Here is a 16,359-nt window from a genome sequence, read left to right on the forward strand (position 1 = left end):
TTTACATGGCTGGCCAAGTCTGAGATAAAGACTAAAAGAGACACATCACTACAGTGGAACATGATACAGTTATACATATTTTATGTCACATGATGTAATGAGATGTACCTAGTATTCCAAGCAGATATGATAATGATGACAAATCTGTTAAATTAGTTAGATATCACCAGTGTATGCCGCGTTCAAGTACTAGTCGGAACTAGGAAACTCTGTCGAAAATTGCTGAGTTTTCTAGTTCCAACGCTGCAATAATCATACATGAGAAGTGGGCCAAGAAGGGTGCAATTGCAGCCCGCAATTTGGGGAGTTCCTGCATGTGGGCATTCCTGCATCTGCATGAACCTCTCTTTATACTTCTATTGGTCCATTTTTAAGCTATGACTCCAGTACATAGGCGGGAGGCAGGGGGGCTCCAGTACAGCAGATGGCGGTAATGCACCATAACATTGGATGCCAACTGCCGATTAACCTCAAAGAAGAAGAGGCGAGGCGACAACAGTAGCTACCAATAGCTATTACACACCAGTAGCAAAAATGTGTATAACTAGCTAGTTAGCACACTGTGTCGCTCCAGCCTCCCACCTGATGTACTAGCGGGAGGAAGGGGGCGACCGGTATACAGTCCTTCACCCCACCTGTCGGGCACTGTTCTCTCGCAGTTCTGTTAACAACTGACCTGCCAGGCGGGAGTGAAAAAACTCAGATAATACTTTTATTTCCCTTTTGACCCCCTGCTTGGGGGGTTCATGAAGGGGAAGGGGGGCGTTCCTGCAGATTCAGGGATGCCACATGCAGGAACGCCACGAATTATGGTCTGCAGTTGCACACTTGAGTGGGCCAGGTTTCAGGTTATATGCACACAAAGGTGAGGCAATTCTGGTTCTCGCAGTCGGATGACGTGGCTGAAAGTGGCGGAATGTGTAAGCCAACAGCCGGAGTTACATTATTCAACGTTTCTTCATCGTCTTCGACATTGATTGGCGAGTACAAGCCATGTGACATGTACGCGTCAATCACATGCGAATACGATGTGAGCTCGTGAGGCAATTTACGCCAAATGCGTCTGAAGAGCATCCTACAAAACTGCCACTGTCATACAACCAGGAAGAAGGTGGGATAGCCCTAAGAAAGCTAACATCCCAAATCTGTAAACTTTCCCCCAGAAAAGGATGGGGTCTTCCAGGTGGAAGATTGCAGTTGTGGCCTTTTTTTCGTTTGCCGAGTTATTAATGCCGATCGAGGCAGATGAACACGAACACACGGTAAGATCATTTGAGGCCGATTGAAAATGGAAAGCCTTGTGTGTGGTGGTGAAAATAATGCACATTCTGGCTCGTTAGCTATATTAGTAAACCGATTAGCTTATATGTGCGATAAGAGGAATAATGTATGTAGTTAATATGTTAGGTCAAACACTTTTAAAGGTTGATAAATAATTAATACAAGAACTAACGTTCGCGAACAAGTTAACGTAGGGGACCACGTAGCATTAGCTAGCTAACGTTTGCTAGCAAAGAAGCTAACTATCAAAAAGCTAGCAAGTAAAGAAGCTAGCAAAGCAGTAGTTAGCCAGCCAGTGACATCCGTGCATAGTAGTAGGCCTAGCTACATCTGATTGGGGGCAATCATTTGCTTAACCAGTCATCCATAGGATTTGGTTATTTAGTTGCTTGACTTGCTAGTTAGCTAAATATTCCAAAATATCTGCTAGGAATATGCCCTAGCCAACTAGCTAGTATGTCAGTGCGAAGACTGCATATCCGGTTATTCAGGCCTGTCATTCTATGTAGGACATCCAATGGTCAAGACAAACTCAAATCGCTTTCCGTGTTTTCTGGTACAATTGGGAATAACATTATTTTGCACGTCTTGATGTGTGGTTTGATCATGCTTCAACCTGTAGTACCGTAGCCAGCTATTACGTTTGCATCCGCACTTAGTGCTGAAGGAAAATCTGGCTAGGTAACGTTAACTAACTACACAACCAACCAGCTAGCTGCATGCAGACATCCTTAGTTACCAATGGCATGTTGTCAGTGTAAATGTGATCAGGAGAGTTTTTGCATTGATAAAGCACGTTGTTGTATCTGCATTGTGTTCTGCCCATAACTGTCAAGATGAAAACGACTAATGACAGAGCTTGAACTTGATAGCTGTCACCCAGGTTGAAAAGACCTGTATGCATTTCGTTGCTGTTGACTCATGCTTGTATGTCATGTGTTCATTGGTTTTTGACATGGGTCATTTTAAATATTAACTCTATGTATTTTTTGTCACAAACAGCTGATATCTGATTATCTTTACGGCTGGAATCTGCTTGGAATAGACCAGCATGTTGGCTGAATAGAATACCGAATGGTGCCATCTGACGACAAGCAAAACAAGTATAGCATGTTTGAAATGTGTAATTTCTTTCTTCCCCTTTATAGTACACAGATAAAGAAGAGGTGGTGTTATGGATGAATACGGTGGGGCCTTACCACAACAGACAAGAAACATACAAATACTTCTCCCTGCCCTTCTGTGTGGGCACCAAAAAGACCATTAGCCACTACCATGAAACGCTAGGAGAGGCTCTGCAGGGAGTCGAGCTGGAGTTCAGTGGCCTAGACATCAAGTTCAAAGGTATCCACAAAGCTACACCCACAGGCAGCTGTGCCTTTAATAAAGAGTTATATTATTAGTCACTATTTGATCAGCATTGTTTGATTTGGAGTAGTCAATATAATCTTTCCTAGCATGAGGTTAGATCCAAAAGCAGCCTGCACTTGCATTTCTTCTTGTAGTGTGTTATGCCATACTAATACCAACACTTTATGTTGTTTTGTTCTCACAGATGAAGTCATGCAAACAACGTACTGTGAAATCGAGCTGGACAAAGCCAAACGGGATGCCTTTGTATATGCCATTAAGAATCACTATTGGTACCAAATGTACATTGATGACTTACCCATCTGGGGTGAGTGATCTTGCTACACAGCCTGTTGTGACTTGTCCTGTAATTTAGTTACGAGGATTCAAAGTCATGCTCCAGACGCAGTTGAAAAGAAAGCATCCAAAGTTCATTCTGAACATTCTACTTTTCTGAGCTTATCTGTAGCCTCTCACACTGGTTGTTATAGAAAGTAGTTTGACCATTACAAAGGTTATGTATGGAAAAGCCTAGTTCACCATGGCTGAGATGGGCCCAGTTCTGTAATGAGGAAGGTCTTAAACATAGTGGTCTTTTACATTGAATGGTGCCTACAAACCACATTTTCCTGAACTTCACTGTATTTGGGTTCACAGCAGATCTTTTCATTGGGCCTATAGTTGTAATGTGAATCAGCCTAGCCTTTCTACAGATTTATTATGTTTTCAACTTGGTACAGGTAACCAAGACATCAATCATGGTCAATGACCTGTTTTTAAAGGGAAACAAACACTATATATACAAAAGTATCTATTAATGAATGTGGACACCCCTTCAAATTGGTGGATTCAGCTATTTCAGCCTCGCCCGTTGCTGACAGGTGTATAACATTCAGTACACAGCCATGCAAACTCCAGAGACAGACATTGGCAGTAGAATGGCCTTACTGAAGAGCTCCGTGACATTCAACATGGCACCGTTATAGGATGCCACCTTTCCAAAAAGTCAATTGGTCAAATGTCTGCCCTGCTAGAGCTACCCTGGTCAACTGTAAGTGCTATTATTGTGAAGTAGAAACGTCTCAGCCACAAAGTGGTAGGCCCAAAAATAGTTTTTGTCTGTCCTCATTTGCAACACTCACTACTAAACTGCCTCTGGAAGTAACGTCAGTGCAATAACTGTTCGTTGGGAGCTTCAAGAAATGGGTTTCCATGTCTGAGCAGCGGCACACAAGCATAAGATCACCATGCACAATGCCAAGCGTCACCTGGATTGGTGTAAAAGCTTGCTGTTATTGGACGGGTTCTCTGGAGTGATGAATCACGCTTCACCATATGCCAGTCCGACGGACGACTCTGGGTTTGAGGTTTTTAATTATACATTTTTTACACCCTTTTCTCCACAATTTTGTGATCTCCAATTGGTACTTATGGTCTTGTTTCTTCGCTGCAACTCCCTAACAGACCCGGGAGAGGCAAAGGTCGAGAGTCCTTGACCTGCCAAGCCGCGCTGCTTCTTAACACTGCTCACTTAACCCGGAAGCCAGCTGTACCAACGTGTCGGAGGAAACACCATCCAACTGACGACCGACGTTAGCTTGCAGGCGCCCGGCCCGTCACATGGAGTTGCTGGAGCACGATGAGCCAAGGAATCCCCCCTGCCAAACCCTCCCCTAAACCAGACGACGCTGGGCCAATTGTTAGCCACCTCTTGGGGGTCACGGCCGGCTGTGACACAGCCTGGGATTGAACCTGAGGCTGTAGTGGTGCCTCAGATCTGCGATGTAGTGCCTTAGACCACTACGCCACTGAGGCCCCAGTGTGGAAGAACTTGACTGGCCTGCACGGAGCCCTGACCTCAACCCCATCAGACACCTTTGGGATGAATTGAAATGCCAATTGTGAGCCAGGCCTAATCGCCCAATATTAGTGCCCGACCTCACTAATGTTCTTGTGGCTGAATGGAAGCAAGTCCCTGCAGTGACGTTCCAACATCTAGTTGAAAGCCTTCCCAGAAGAGTGGAGGCTGTTATAGTAGCAAAGGCAGTACCAACTCTATATGAACGCCCATGATTTTGGAATGAGCTGTTCAACATGTGTCCACATACTTTTGGTCCTGTAGTATACATTGGCTAAACAGCTGCCATTATATGCTGTGCCTTGCAAAAGTATTCAGACTCCTTGGATTTCTTCATTTTGTGTTACAAAATGAGAATGATTTGTCATTTTTTTCCCAACAATTTTCATCTACACACAACACTCCGGAATGTTATTTTTCTTTTCAAAATTCTTCAAGCTCTGTCAAGATGTTGGGGATCATGGCTAGATGGCAGTAAGTCTTGCCATAGATTGTTAAGCAGATTTAAGTCAAAACTGTAACATGGCCACTCAGGAACATTCACCGTCTTCTTTATAAGCAGAGCCGGTGTAGATTTGGCCTTGTGTTGTAGGTTATTGTTCTGCTGAAAGATGAAAGATGAACTGAAAGATGAACTCTTCAAGCAGGTCTTCATCAAGGATTTAGCCTGTGCTTAGCTTCATCCCATTTACTTTTTATTCTGAAACTCCCCAGTATTTGCCATTGTCAGGCATCCAAATCAAATTATATTTGTCACATGCTACTTAAAAACAACCAGTGTAGACTAACAGTGAAATGCTTTCTTACGGGCCCTTCCCAGCAATGCAGTGAGAAATAACAAAAGTTAAACACCCAATAATGAATACACAATGAGTCTTGACTATAGACACAGGGCACCAGTACCGAGTCGATGTGCAGGGGTACAAGGTAATTGAGGTAGATACAGTGCCTTGCAAAAGTATTCGGCCCCCTTGAACTTTGCGACCGTTTGCCACATTTCAGGCTTCAAACATAAAGATATAAAACTGTATTTTTTTTTTGAAGAACCAACAACAAGTGGGACACGATCATGAAGTGGAATGACATTTATTGGATATTTCAAACTTTTTTAACAAATCAAAAACTGAAAAATTGGGTGTGCAAAACCATTCAGCCCCTTTACTTTCAGTGCAGCAAACTTCTCTCCAGAAGTTCAGTGAGGATCTCTGAATGATCCAATGTTGACCTACATTTTACATTTACATTTAAGTCATTTAGCAGACGCTCTTATCCAGAGCGACTTACAAATTGGTGCATTCACCTTATGACATCCAGTGGAACAGCCACTTTACAATAGTGCATCTAAATATTTTAAGGGGGGTGAGAAGGATTACTTTATCCTATCCTAGGTATTCCTTAAAGAGGTGGGGTTTCAGGTGTCTCCGGAAGGTGGTGATTGACTCCGCTGTCCTGGCGTTGTGAGGGAGTTTGTTCCACCATTGGGGAGCCAGAGCAGCGAACAGTTTTGACTGGGTTGAGCGGGAACTGTACTTCCTCAGTGGTAGGGAGGCGAGCAGGCCAGAGGTGGATGAACGCAGTGCCCTTATTTGGGTGTAGGGCCTGATCAGAGCCTGGAGGTACTGAGGTGCCGTTCCCCTCACAGCTCCGTAGGCAAGCACCATGGTCTTGTAGCGGATGCGAGCTTCAACTGGAAGCCCTAGACCTAAATGACTAATGATGATAAATACAATCCACCTGTGTGTAATCAAGTCTCCGTATAAATGCACCTTGATTTGAAATCCAGTACTTGACTGAGGGATCTTTTCAAATGTTAAATGTCATCAAGGACACTAACCACCTGGGCCCACTACCTGTTCACCCCGCTTCCATCCAGAAGGCGAGGTCCGTACAGGTGCATCCAAGCTGGGACAGAGAGATTGAAAATCAGCTTCTATCTCAAGGCCATCAGATTGTTAAACAGCCATCATTAGCACAGAGAGGCGGCTGCCTACCTGCAGACTTGATATCATTGGCCACTTTAATAAATGGAACACGAGTCACTTTAATAATGCTACTTTAAGAATGTTTACATATCTCGCATTACTCATCTCATGTATATACTGTATCATTCACTATCTATTGCATCTTAGCTGCTCTGTCACTGCTCATCCATATATTTTATACTTATATATTCTTATGCAATTCCTTTACTAGATTGTGTGTATTAGGTTTTGTTGTGGAATCTGTTAGATACTGCTGCACTGTCGGATCTAGACGCATAAGCATTTCGCTACACTGCTAACCATGTGTATGTGACCAATAAAATTTGATTTGTTAGGGGGACCGAGGAAGGGTCATTCAAAATCATGTCAACCCCTATTATTTCACAGTGAGTCCATGTAACTATAAAATATGATTTGTAAAGCCAAATTTGACTCTTGAATTTAGGCTTGCTTAAACAAATGGGCTCACTACTTATGCAACAACTATTTTACTTATATAATTTAAAAAATAAAAATAAAGTCTTCTACTTTGACCGTTTTGTGTCGATTGGTGATACAAATGACAATGAAATCCATTTTAATCCCACTTTGTAAGGCAATAAATGTTGAACAAACCCAAGGGGTCTGAATACTTTTGCAAAGCACTGTATGTACAAATATATGTATGCACAGGAGGTGGGGCAGATGGCCCAAGTTTTCATACCCATACGGAATACTATTCTTGAGTATGAATAAATATAGACTTTAAGCCCTGGATCTGCTTACTTGCGTTCCACACCAGACTTGCCAAGTTGCCAATACATTTCTGGTAGTAGTGCACTCATCCCACACCTCTCTATTTTCTAGGAATTGTCGGTGAGGCCGATGAAAATGGAGAGGATCATTATCTGTGGACTTACAAGAAATTGGAGATCGGCTTCAATGGCAACCGTATTGTCGATGTCAACCTCACAAGTGAAGGCAAAGTCAAGCTTGTGCCCAACACAAGAATTGCAATGTCGTACTCTGTAAGTATTTGCGTTTTCTTGTCAGAGATGGGAAATGGGACTGGATTGTTCTATTATGCACAGGGTTGAATACGTATTTGAAGTGTGATGAGATTTCCCACACAGAGCTTTATATTGTTTTACATAAAGTAAGGTCACCCACATCGTCGTCATCCATACGTGGCTCGTTCGCCAAAGGAACAATTGAGTAAAACTTTTTTTTTTCACAGGTAAAGTGGAAGAAGTCAGATGTGAAGTTTGAAGACAGATTTGACAAGTATCTTGATCCATCTTTTTTCCAACATAGAGTAAGTTTCTTCTTCTCTGAAAAAATAATGCAATTTTGCACTGAACTGCACAATACAGGACAAGTGGCCAGCCTGTTTGACCAATTCTCAAGGATGCCATTGTTCTATAATCAAGTGGAAGAATCTAGGGATGGGTTCTGTGTGTGCATTTTAGATATTCCCCGTGGTGTGGTAATGAAACATCTGTTTTCCCTTCTTTAGATTCACTGGTTTTCCATCTTCAACTCCTTCATGATGGTTATCTTCTTGGTTGGCCTGGTGTCCATGATCCTGATGAGAACGCTAAGAAAAGACTATGCTAGATACAGCAAAGAGGAGGAAATGGATGACATGGTAACATTTCATGGCCTCGGTAGAATTAATGACAGAATCTTACATTGAACAACATGCACTTACATTTTTTTTGCTGTGATAGTTTAGGCTCCAGTGCTTCGTCTAATTTTGGCTAGCTGCATGTCCTTTTTGTCTTTAATGTACCCCTGGCCCTTTCCCGCTTCTCCCTGCTGCAGGACAGGGACCTGGGGGATGAGTATGGATGGAAGCAGGTCCATGGAGACGTGTTCCGGCCGTCAAGCCACCCCATGATCTTCTCCTCCCTTATTGGCTCTGGATGCCAGATCTTCTCGGTCTCTTTCATCGTCATCATCGTGGCCATGATTGAGGATCTGTACACAGAGTAAGTGATGGGCGCCACCTGCAGATAGAAACCTAATAGTGTGTTTCTTCACTGCTGTCTAAAGTGTGTGTGTGTGTGTGTGTGTGTGTGTGTGTGTGTGTGTGTGTGTGTGTGTGTGTGCGCTGTGGCTTCGCATTTGTTTCTACAGGAGAGGATCTATGCTGAGCACAGCCATCTTTGTATATGCTGCCACCTCTCCCGTCAATGGCTATTTTGGCGGAAGTTTGTATGCAAAACAAGGAGGTATGTAAGGGGTTTTCTTAAAAATTGAAACTCAGTTCCTACACAGCACAATTCCATTATTACTGCACTCTGCAAGGGCAGTTTTGCCGAGCAGAACATTGTCACCTATGACATTTTCTTAACCTGAACATGGAGCTTGGGTTGTCAAACCATTGTTTGTGATACCTGGTGTATTATACTGTTTGAAACCTATTGACATGGGTATTGACAAATTAGGCTACATTGTTAGTGTGATTGTGTAAATAACACATGGTGGATTATTCCAATTCACCCATAATGTGCACCCTTATGATAACTGATGATATTTGATCCTATAGGCAGACGTTGGATTAAACAGATGTTTATCGGGGCCTTCCTGATCCCTGCCATGGTGTGTGGGACAGCCTTCTTCATCAACTTCATCGCCATGTACTACCATGCCTCCCGAGCCATCCCCTTTGGCACCATGGTGAGTTTAGAGTGTCGACGCCCACTCCCTCCACTTAGCCAACACCTGCCTAAACAACGAGCACATTTTTCTCTCATAGAAATTGGAATGCCGATTTTGTTTCAGTTTTCCTATTGGTGTGTAAAATCAAATTAACCAAAAGGTTTCTTTTTGGAAATATTGTTTGCTCTCACTATGAAACCTTTCTCATGGATTCTACTATTGCATTTTGCTTTCAGGTGGCTGTTTGCTGTATTTGTTTGTTTGTTATCCTGCCACTCAACCTTGTGGGAACCATTCTGGGAAGAAACCTCTCTGGCCAGCCCAACTTTCCTTGTCGAGTCAATGCAGTGCCACGGCCAATCCCTGAGAAGAAATGGTATCTATGACTCTGATCTTTTTTTGTACAGCATTACTTAATAATAGCCATGTATGTGTGACATTTGTTTTCATATTTATTGGAGGCCCAAGTGTTTGTTTATTTGGGCCCAAGTGCTGATATGGACTGTGTTTGCTCCTTGTATATCTCTGATTGTAGACTGATCACATTTTACAGGTTCATGGAGCCAGCTGTCATTGTCTGTCTGGGAGGAATCCTTCCATTTGGTTCCATTTTCATTGAAATGTAAGTCCCGCCTCACTTTAATCAAATCAAATCAAATTTATTTATATAGCCCTTCGTACATCAGCTAATATATCAAAGTGCTGTACAGAAACCCAGCCTAAAACCCCAAACAGCAAGCAATGCAGGTGTAGAAGCACGGTGGCTAGGAAAAACTCCCTAGAATCACTTTAACCTCACTATACTATAAGCTATATACAGGTAACTACCAAAATAAAGGAAATACTTGAGTAAATTAGGGTTCTGGCAGCTCTTATGTTGTGGGGTGCATTTCCCAACCCTTTCATAGCCCCCCTCCCCCAGACATATTTCACACCTTTGTTTTAACCCTAAACTAGCACACCTGATTCAAATAGTCAAATGCTTGATAATTAGGTGGCTAATTGAATCAGGTGTGCCAGTTTAGGGTTAAAACAAAAATATGAAACATCTGGGGTGGGCACGAGGAGAGTTAGGAAACCCTGCCTTAGAGGGCAAGGTAAATGCCAATAAATACACAGCCATTCTGAGTGATCAAATTCAACCTATGGTGAAGCATTTATGTTATGATGGAAGTGATCTCTTTCCAGGATGACAATGCTCCCATCCACAGGGCACGAGTAGCCACTGAATAATTTGATGCGGCTGAAAACAATGTAAATCAGGGGTTTCAAACTCATTACACGGAGGGCCTAGATTATGCTGGTTTTTGTTTTTTCCTTTCAATTAAGCCCTAGACAACCAGAAGAGGGGAGTTCCTAACTAATCATCAACTTTTCATTAATCAATCAATCAAGTAAAACAAAAACCTGCACTCTCTCGCCCCTCCATGGAATGAGTTTGACATGTGATGTAAACCATATGCTAGGGATCAACTAGATTCAGCGGCGGGACAATTTTTGTATTGAGCGGATGGTCAGGGGCCCGGAACATAATTACAAATCATTTGTAGACTGTAAATTGACCGTAAGCAGCCCAAACGGATATAATATTTGACTAAAACATAATCATTTCACACCTTGCTTACGTTTTGTAGACGGTTACATATATATATATATACATACATATATATATATATATATATATATATATATACATACATATATATATATATATATATATTTTTTTTTCACCTTTAATTTAACCAGGTAGGCTAGTTGAGAACAAGTTCTCATTTGCAACTGCGACCTGGCCAAGATAAAGCATAGCAGTGTGAACAGACAACACAGAGTTACACATGGAGTAAACAATTAACAAGTCAATAACACAGTAGGAAAAAAAGGTGGAGTCTATATACAATGTGTGCAAAAGGCATGAGGTAGGCGAATAATTATATTTTTGCGGATTAACACTGGAGTAATAAATGATCAGATGGTCATATACAGGTAGAGATATTGGTGTGCAAAAGAGCAGAAAAGTAAATAAATAAAACAGTATGGGGATGAGGTAGGTGAAAATGGGTGGGCTATTTACCAATAGACTATGTACAGCTGCAGCGATCGGTTAGCTGCTCAGATAGCTGATGTTTGAAGTTGGTGAGGGAGATAAAAGTCTCCAACTTCAGCGATTGTTTTCAATTCGTTCCAGTCACAGGCAGCAGAGTACTGGAACGAAAGGTGGCCAAATGAGGTGTTGGCTTTAGGGATGATCAATGAGATACACCTGGAGTGTGTGCTACGGATGGGTGTTGCCACCGTGACCAGTGAACTGAGATAAGGCGGAGCTTTACCTAGCATGGACTTGTAGATGACCTGGAGCCAGTGGGTCTGGCGACGAATATGTAGCGAGGGCCAGCCGACTAGAGCATACAAGTCGCAATGGTGGGTGGTATAAGGTGCTTTAGTGACAAAACGGATGGCACTGTGATAGACTGCATCCAGTTTGCTGAGTAGAGTGTTGGAAGCCATTTTGTAGATGACATCGCCGAAGTCGCGGATCGGTAGGATAGTCAGTTTTACTAGGGTAAGCTTGGCGGCGTGAGTGAAGGAGGCTTTGTTGCGGAATAGAAAGCCGACTCTTGATTTGATTTTCGATTGGAGATGTTTGATATGAGTCTGGAAGGAGAGTTTGCAGTCTAGCCAGACACCTAGGTACTTATAGATGTCCACATATTCAAGGTCTGAACCATCCAGGGTGGTGATGCTAGTCGGGCATGCGGGTGCAGGCAGCGATCGGTTGAAAAGCATGCATTTGGTTTTACTAGCGTTTAAGAGCAGTTGGAGGCCACGGAAGGAGTGTTGTATGGCATTGAAGCTCGTTCGGAGGTTAGATAGCACAGTGTCCAATGACGGACCGAAAGTATATAGAATGGTGTCGTCTGCGTAGAGGTGGATCAGGGAATCGCCCGCAGCAAGAGCAACATCATTGATATATACAGAGAAAAGAGTCGGCCCGAGAATTGAACCCTGTGGCATCCCCATAGAGACTGCCAGAGGACCGGACAGCATGCTCTCCGATTTGACACACTGAACTCTGTCTGCAAAGTAATTGGTGAACCAGGCAAGGCAGTCATCCGAAAAACCGAAAAATATGGAATGATGCGTGGGAATATTTTGGAACAGATTTCCTAAATTAAAATCACCTGGAGCTGATTGATTAAATTTCTTCAGTCTTTTATGTCCAACAATATTTTTGCAAAGAACTTCGGGGAGCCAAATAATATCGCCCACGGGTGCCAGTTGGTGAACCCTGCCATATGCCATGGCTGTCTCGGTCACCAGATCTCAACCCAATTGAACACTTATGGGAGATTCTCGAGCGGCGTCTGACTATGAATTTTCCACCACAATTAACAAAACACCAAATTTGATATAATTTTTTTTTGTATAAGAATCGTGGCACATCCATCCAATAGAGTTCCAGACACTTGTAGAGTCTATGCTTAGGCACGTTGAAGCTGTTTTGGTGGCCTGACATCCCTATTTAGACACTTTATGGTGGTGTTTCCTTTGTTTTGGCAAATTGTTAATTCACCATATAAAACCTGTGTATGGCTGGAAGTGGAAATGCATGGTTTGCTTCTTATTTTCCAGGTACTTTATCTTCACTTCATTTTGGGCCTATAAGATCTACTACGTATATGGGTTCATGATGCTGGTCCTCGTTATCCTCTGCATTGTCACAGTGTGTGTCACAATTGTCTGCACTTACTTTCTCCTCAATGCTGAGGACTACAGATGGTGAGTTAAAGACAGAGCCAGCAATGTATGTACTTGTCTCTACGATTACATGAATCATTAATGAATTAAATGGATTAATTCCATTAATTAAATGGAGGGACCTTGTGTGTGTGGGCCTTATACACCACTTGGTGTGATTAGGCTTAAGTATAATTGCATGTCTAGCTTAAGAACTATAACACAGCTGAATACAGTATATTTTGTGTTCAGGAAAATCCTGAAACACACTATCCTCAGGCTGGCTATGGTATTTGTGCTTTTTAATTTACGTTCTTCATGTTTTTTTTTCTCCTCTCAGGCAATGGACAAGCTTTCTCTCTGCTGCATCCACTGCCGTTTATGTTTACATGTACTCCTTTTACTACTATTTCTTCAAAACAAAGTGAGTTCCAATATTATTTTTATTATATAAAATGCATATTGTACACAACTGAAATCATCTGTTGACTGTAGAAAACAAGACTGTGTTGCCCTAAAGCATTCTGTCAGATTAGGGATGGTCGCTAAGTACTCTATTCAAATACTCAATGTACAAATGAAACCGTTCAACAGGTGAAATGTATAATAACTGACATAATTTCACTCATAAGATGTGTTTGTTTGGACTATTTCAGGTGCAGTGAACATTTGTATTGAAATCATAAGTATATTTGCACAATGAGCACTTTTTGTCTTTCAAATACATCGTTAGTTGTTTGGCTAGTTAGCTAATTTTAGCCATATTAGCATTGACATGAAATCAGTCAAAACACCTACAAACAAGACATGGTATCAAAAACTAGATGAAACTAGCTAAAAACAAGTCACTTATGATTTCCCACATGGCAGTTTCTTGTCATTGTTGGTAGTTATCTGGCCATCCAGAATCACAACTTCTGACAGACTTCACTGCCCTATTGAAACGTGTGAATAGTTTTTGTGACTTTGTCAGCTAACCCATCTGAGGTTGGAATAATACTGTGAAATTGAGAAAATTTGTCTGGGAATGGTACCTATCAACATTTTTGCTTGAGAAATTACTCTTTGCTAAGAATCTTTTTATTTCCTTTTATTGAAAACAATTACAATAAGATACTTGTTACCCTGAAATGATTTGATATTGAGCTCAAAACGGCTGCATTTGGACCCTATTTTAAGTTTTGTTTTCAGTTTGTTATGTGTAATTGGATAGTATGCAGCAAACTTTTTGCTCTCAGCCTCATTTCACGCTGACGTGCGAGTACCACAATATTTTCATGAAAGTGCCTCAACATAGACATTTTTTTTCCCCAAATGCCCATCCCGACATACAGTACTGTATGTGTATGAAAGATGTTTCAGCAGTGTCTTCCTGTGTATTACCTCCGCTGACAATTGCTTTGTCCCATCTGTTTCAGGATGTATGGTCTGTTCCAGACGTCCTTTTACTTTGGCTACATGGCAGTGTTTAGTTCTTCTCTGGGAATTATGTGTGGTGAGTTCCACTTCACTTTTCACAGCATCTGATTTGATCCGAGTATTGGAATTCGTATGATATTACAGTTTAGGCATTGGAGGTTATTCCGTAAACACAATCTTTTAAATGTAGCTCAGACGGTGGCAAACATACATGGTTATTGATGCAATGACACATTACAACAATATCTTTTTGTAGGAGCTGTTGGGTATGTGGGAACAAGTGCCTTCGTGAGGAAGATCTACACAAATGTGAAAATTGACTAGGACAGATGCAAGCAAGGGATCCACAGATAAGCTGACGCTTTCCCCAACATTACTTTTTTTTCAGTTTTTTTCACGGTATCTCACTTTGTACAAATGTAGTTCTCCTTTTTCTGAATGAATTTGAATGTTGCAAAACAAAGATTGTACAAGAGCAAAACTGCGGAAAAATAAAATTCTAACCGGTTCTGTTTTTATCAATTGCATTCAACCAACGTTCTGAAGCAGATGCTGTTCAAAACTTAACATGGCTTCCCCCTTTCCAATCCAGTCCCACCCACCACCAGAGAACATAAAGATCTTTATTATGGAATAGTCTAGCTCTCTTCAGTGAAGAGGCCATATTGAAAGCCTTTGTTCTATTGTATTAGAATATTGGAGAGTTGGGTTTGCGTCCATGCTCTGACTTGATTCTATTTTGTATTATTGTCACGCAGAATTCCATTATATTATTATATTCTGACTTCCACATTCATTTTTACTAGCTACACTAGACACTTAACGTTATACTAACTTATCAGAGTTAGTCAAAATATGGGAATGGTTCTAATTTCCAAATACAGTAGTTTAAAATCAACCAACCAACCAAGATAAATATTTTAGATCTGCTGAAGTTTGCTGTACAGATGGGGGGGGTTTTTTTGCGAAAGGAACGAGTGCTCAACAGTTGGTTTTGAAGTACAGTATAAATGACATATTGTTTTAAATGGATGTTTGATGTGATTCAATTTCCCGCTTATGTTTTCTTAATGTTTGGGTTTGAATGAAGTCTACTTGTAAAGATAATATATGGATAGGGGGAAAAGTGTATATAACCTTAATAATGTAACTTTAGATGTAGATCTCAAATGTATTTTGGTTGTACAGATTTATTACTACAGGGTTTTTTTGGGGGCTTTTTTTAAATCATTCGGTTATAAACAAAAATATGTATTTTGTTTTTTTGCTGTTTTGGTGCTTGGGATGGGGTGGCGCTGTTATCTTGCCTGAAATTGCATGGCGTTTCCATCGAAACATGCTTATCAAATTCCATTTTGTTTGGCCATTCGTTATCTACATTTCCTTCACTTTCCCTGGTTGTGGACATCTCATGTAGCAGTCTCAAATTCAAAGAAGTGTGTGCTGGCTGCTTGCCAAAGAGTGAGATGACAGAAAACTGACTGTTTATTTGGTTTGATGTATGCTTTAAACGGCTCTCCATTCTTTGGTCAGCCATGTCCCTCACGTTATCTTTGGTTTTCATAACCTGAAACATTGTGAATGTCAGATGAAATGAGGCAATTGTGCTAGTTTCCACAGAAGTGACATTTATGTACACTTAACTAGATGTGTTCATAGCTACATACAGTGCTGCAGTGTTTTAAAACCTTTTTGTTGTTGCTGTAAAATACAGTATGTACCTTAAATGTATGAGAAGTGGCAATACCTTTCTCATTTCCAATACTGAAGTTGATTTGGCACCTCATGTTGTGTACTATATGTCTAAAGACATTTTAAACCTGCATATTAACTTGCTGTAAAAAATGAACAAAATAAACATCTTTATGTACAGGGGTTATACAGGCATGGTTTGTAAATGGTTACATTGTCTGGCTTATACATTTCGTAACTGATTCCTTTCTTTTTTCAACTATCCAAGACCAGAAGCAATATTCTTTGGGCACTGTTTTGGGAAAATACAATCTGTATGATCACACTTTTTAAATCGGTAGAATAAAACTGGTGTGATGGCAGCTTTTCCCTTTCCTTATTTTGACAGTCAGACCTCAT

General features: G+C 41.3%; 1 protein-coding gene across 1 annotated transcript; it reads left to right on the forward strand.

The window, feature by feature from the left end:
* The first annotated feature begins 890 nt into the window (after positions 1-890).
* LOC124041428 (transmembrane 9 superfamily member 3) lies at positions 891-16,322 on the forward strand. Its single transcript, XM_046358988.1, has 15 exons — positions 891-1,262; positions 2,430-2,625; positions 2,837-2,959; positions 7,318-7,478; positions 7,688-7,765; positions 7,967-8,098; positions 8,275-8,441; positions 8,590-8,684; positions 9,002-9,132; positions 9,351-9,490; positions 9,668-9,736; positions 12,745-12,891; positions 13,190-13,273; positions 14,268-14,344; positions 14,525-16,322. The coding sequence occupies exons 1-15, from the start codon at positions 1,170-1,172 to the stop codon at positions 14,590-14,592; spliced, it is 1,761 nt and encodes a 586-aa protein (XP_046214944.1). The 5' UTR covers positions 891-1,169; the 3' UTR covers positions 14,593-16,322.
* Positions 16,323-16,359: the final 37 nt, after the last annotated feature.

The sequence above is a fragment of the Oncorhynchus gorbuscha genome, linkage group LG08 (assembly GCF_021184085.1).
Source record: "Oncorhynchus gorbuscha isolate QuinsamMale2020 ecotype Even-year linkage group LG08, OgorEven_v1.0, whole genome shotgun sequence".
In the NCBI taxonomy this organism is placed as follows: Eukaryota; Metazoa; Chordata; class Actinopteri; order Salmoniformes; family Salmonidae; genus Oncorhynchus; species Oncorhynchus gorbuscha.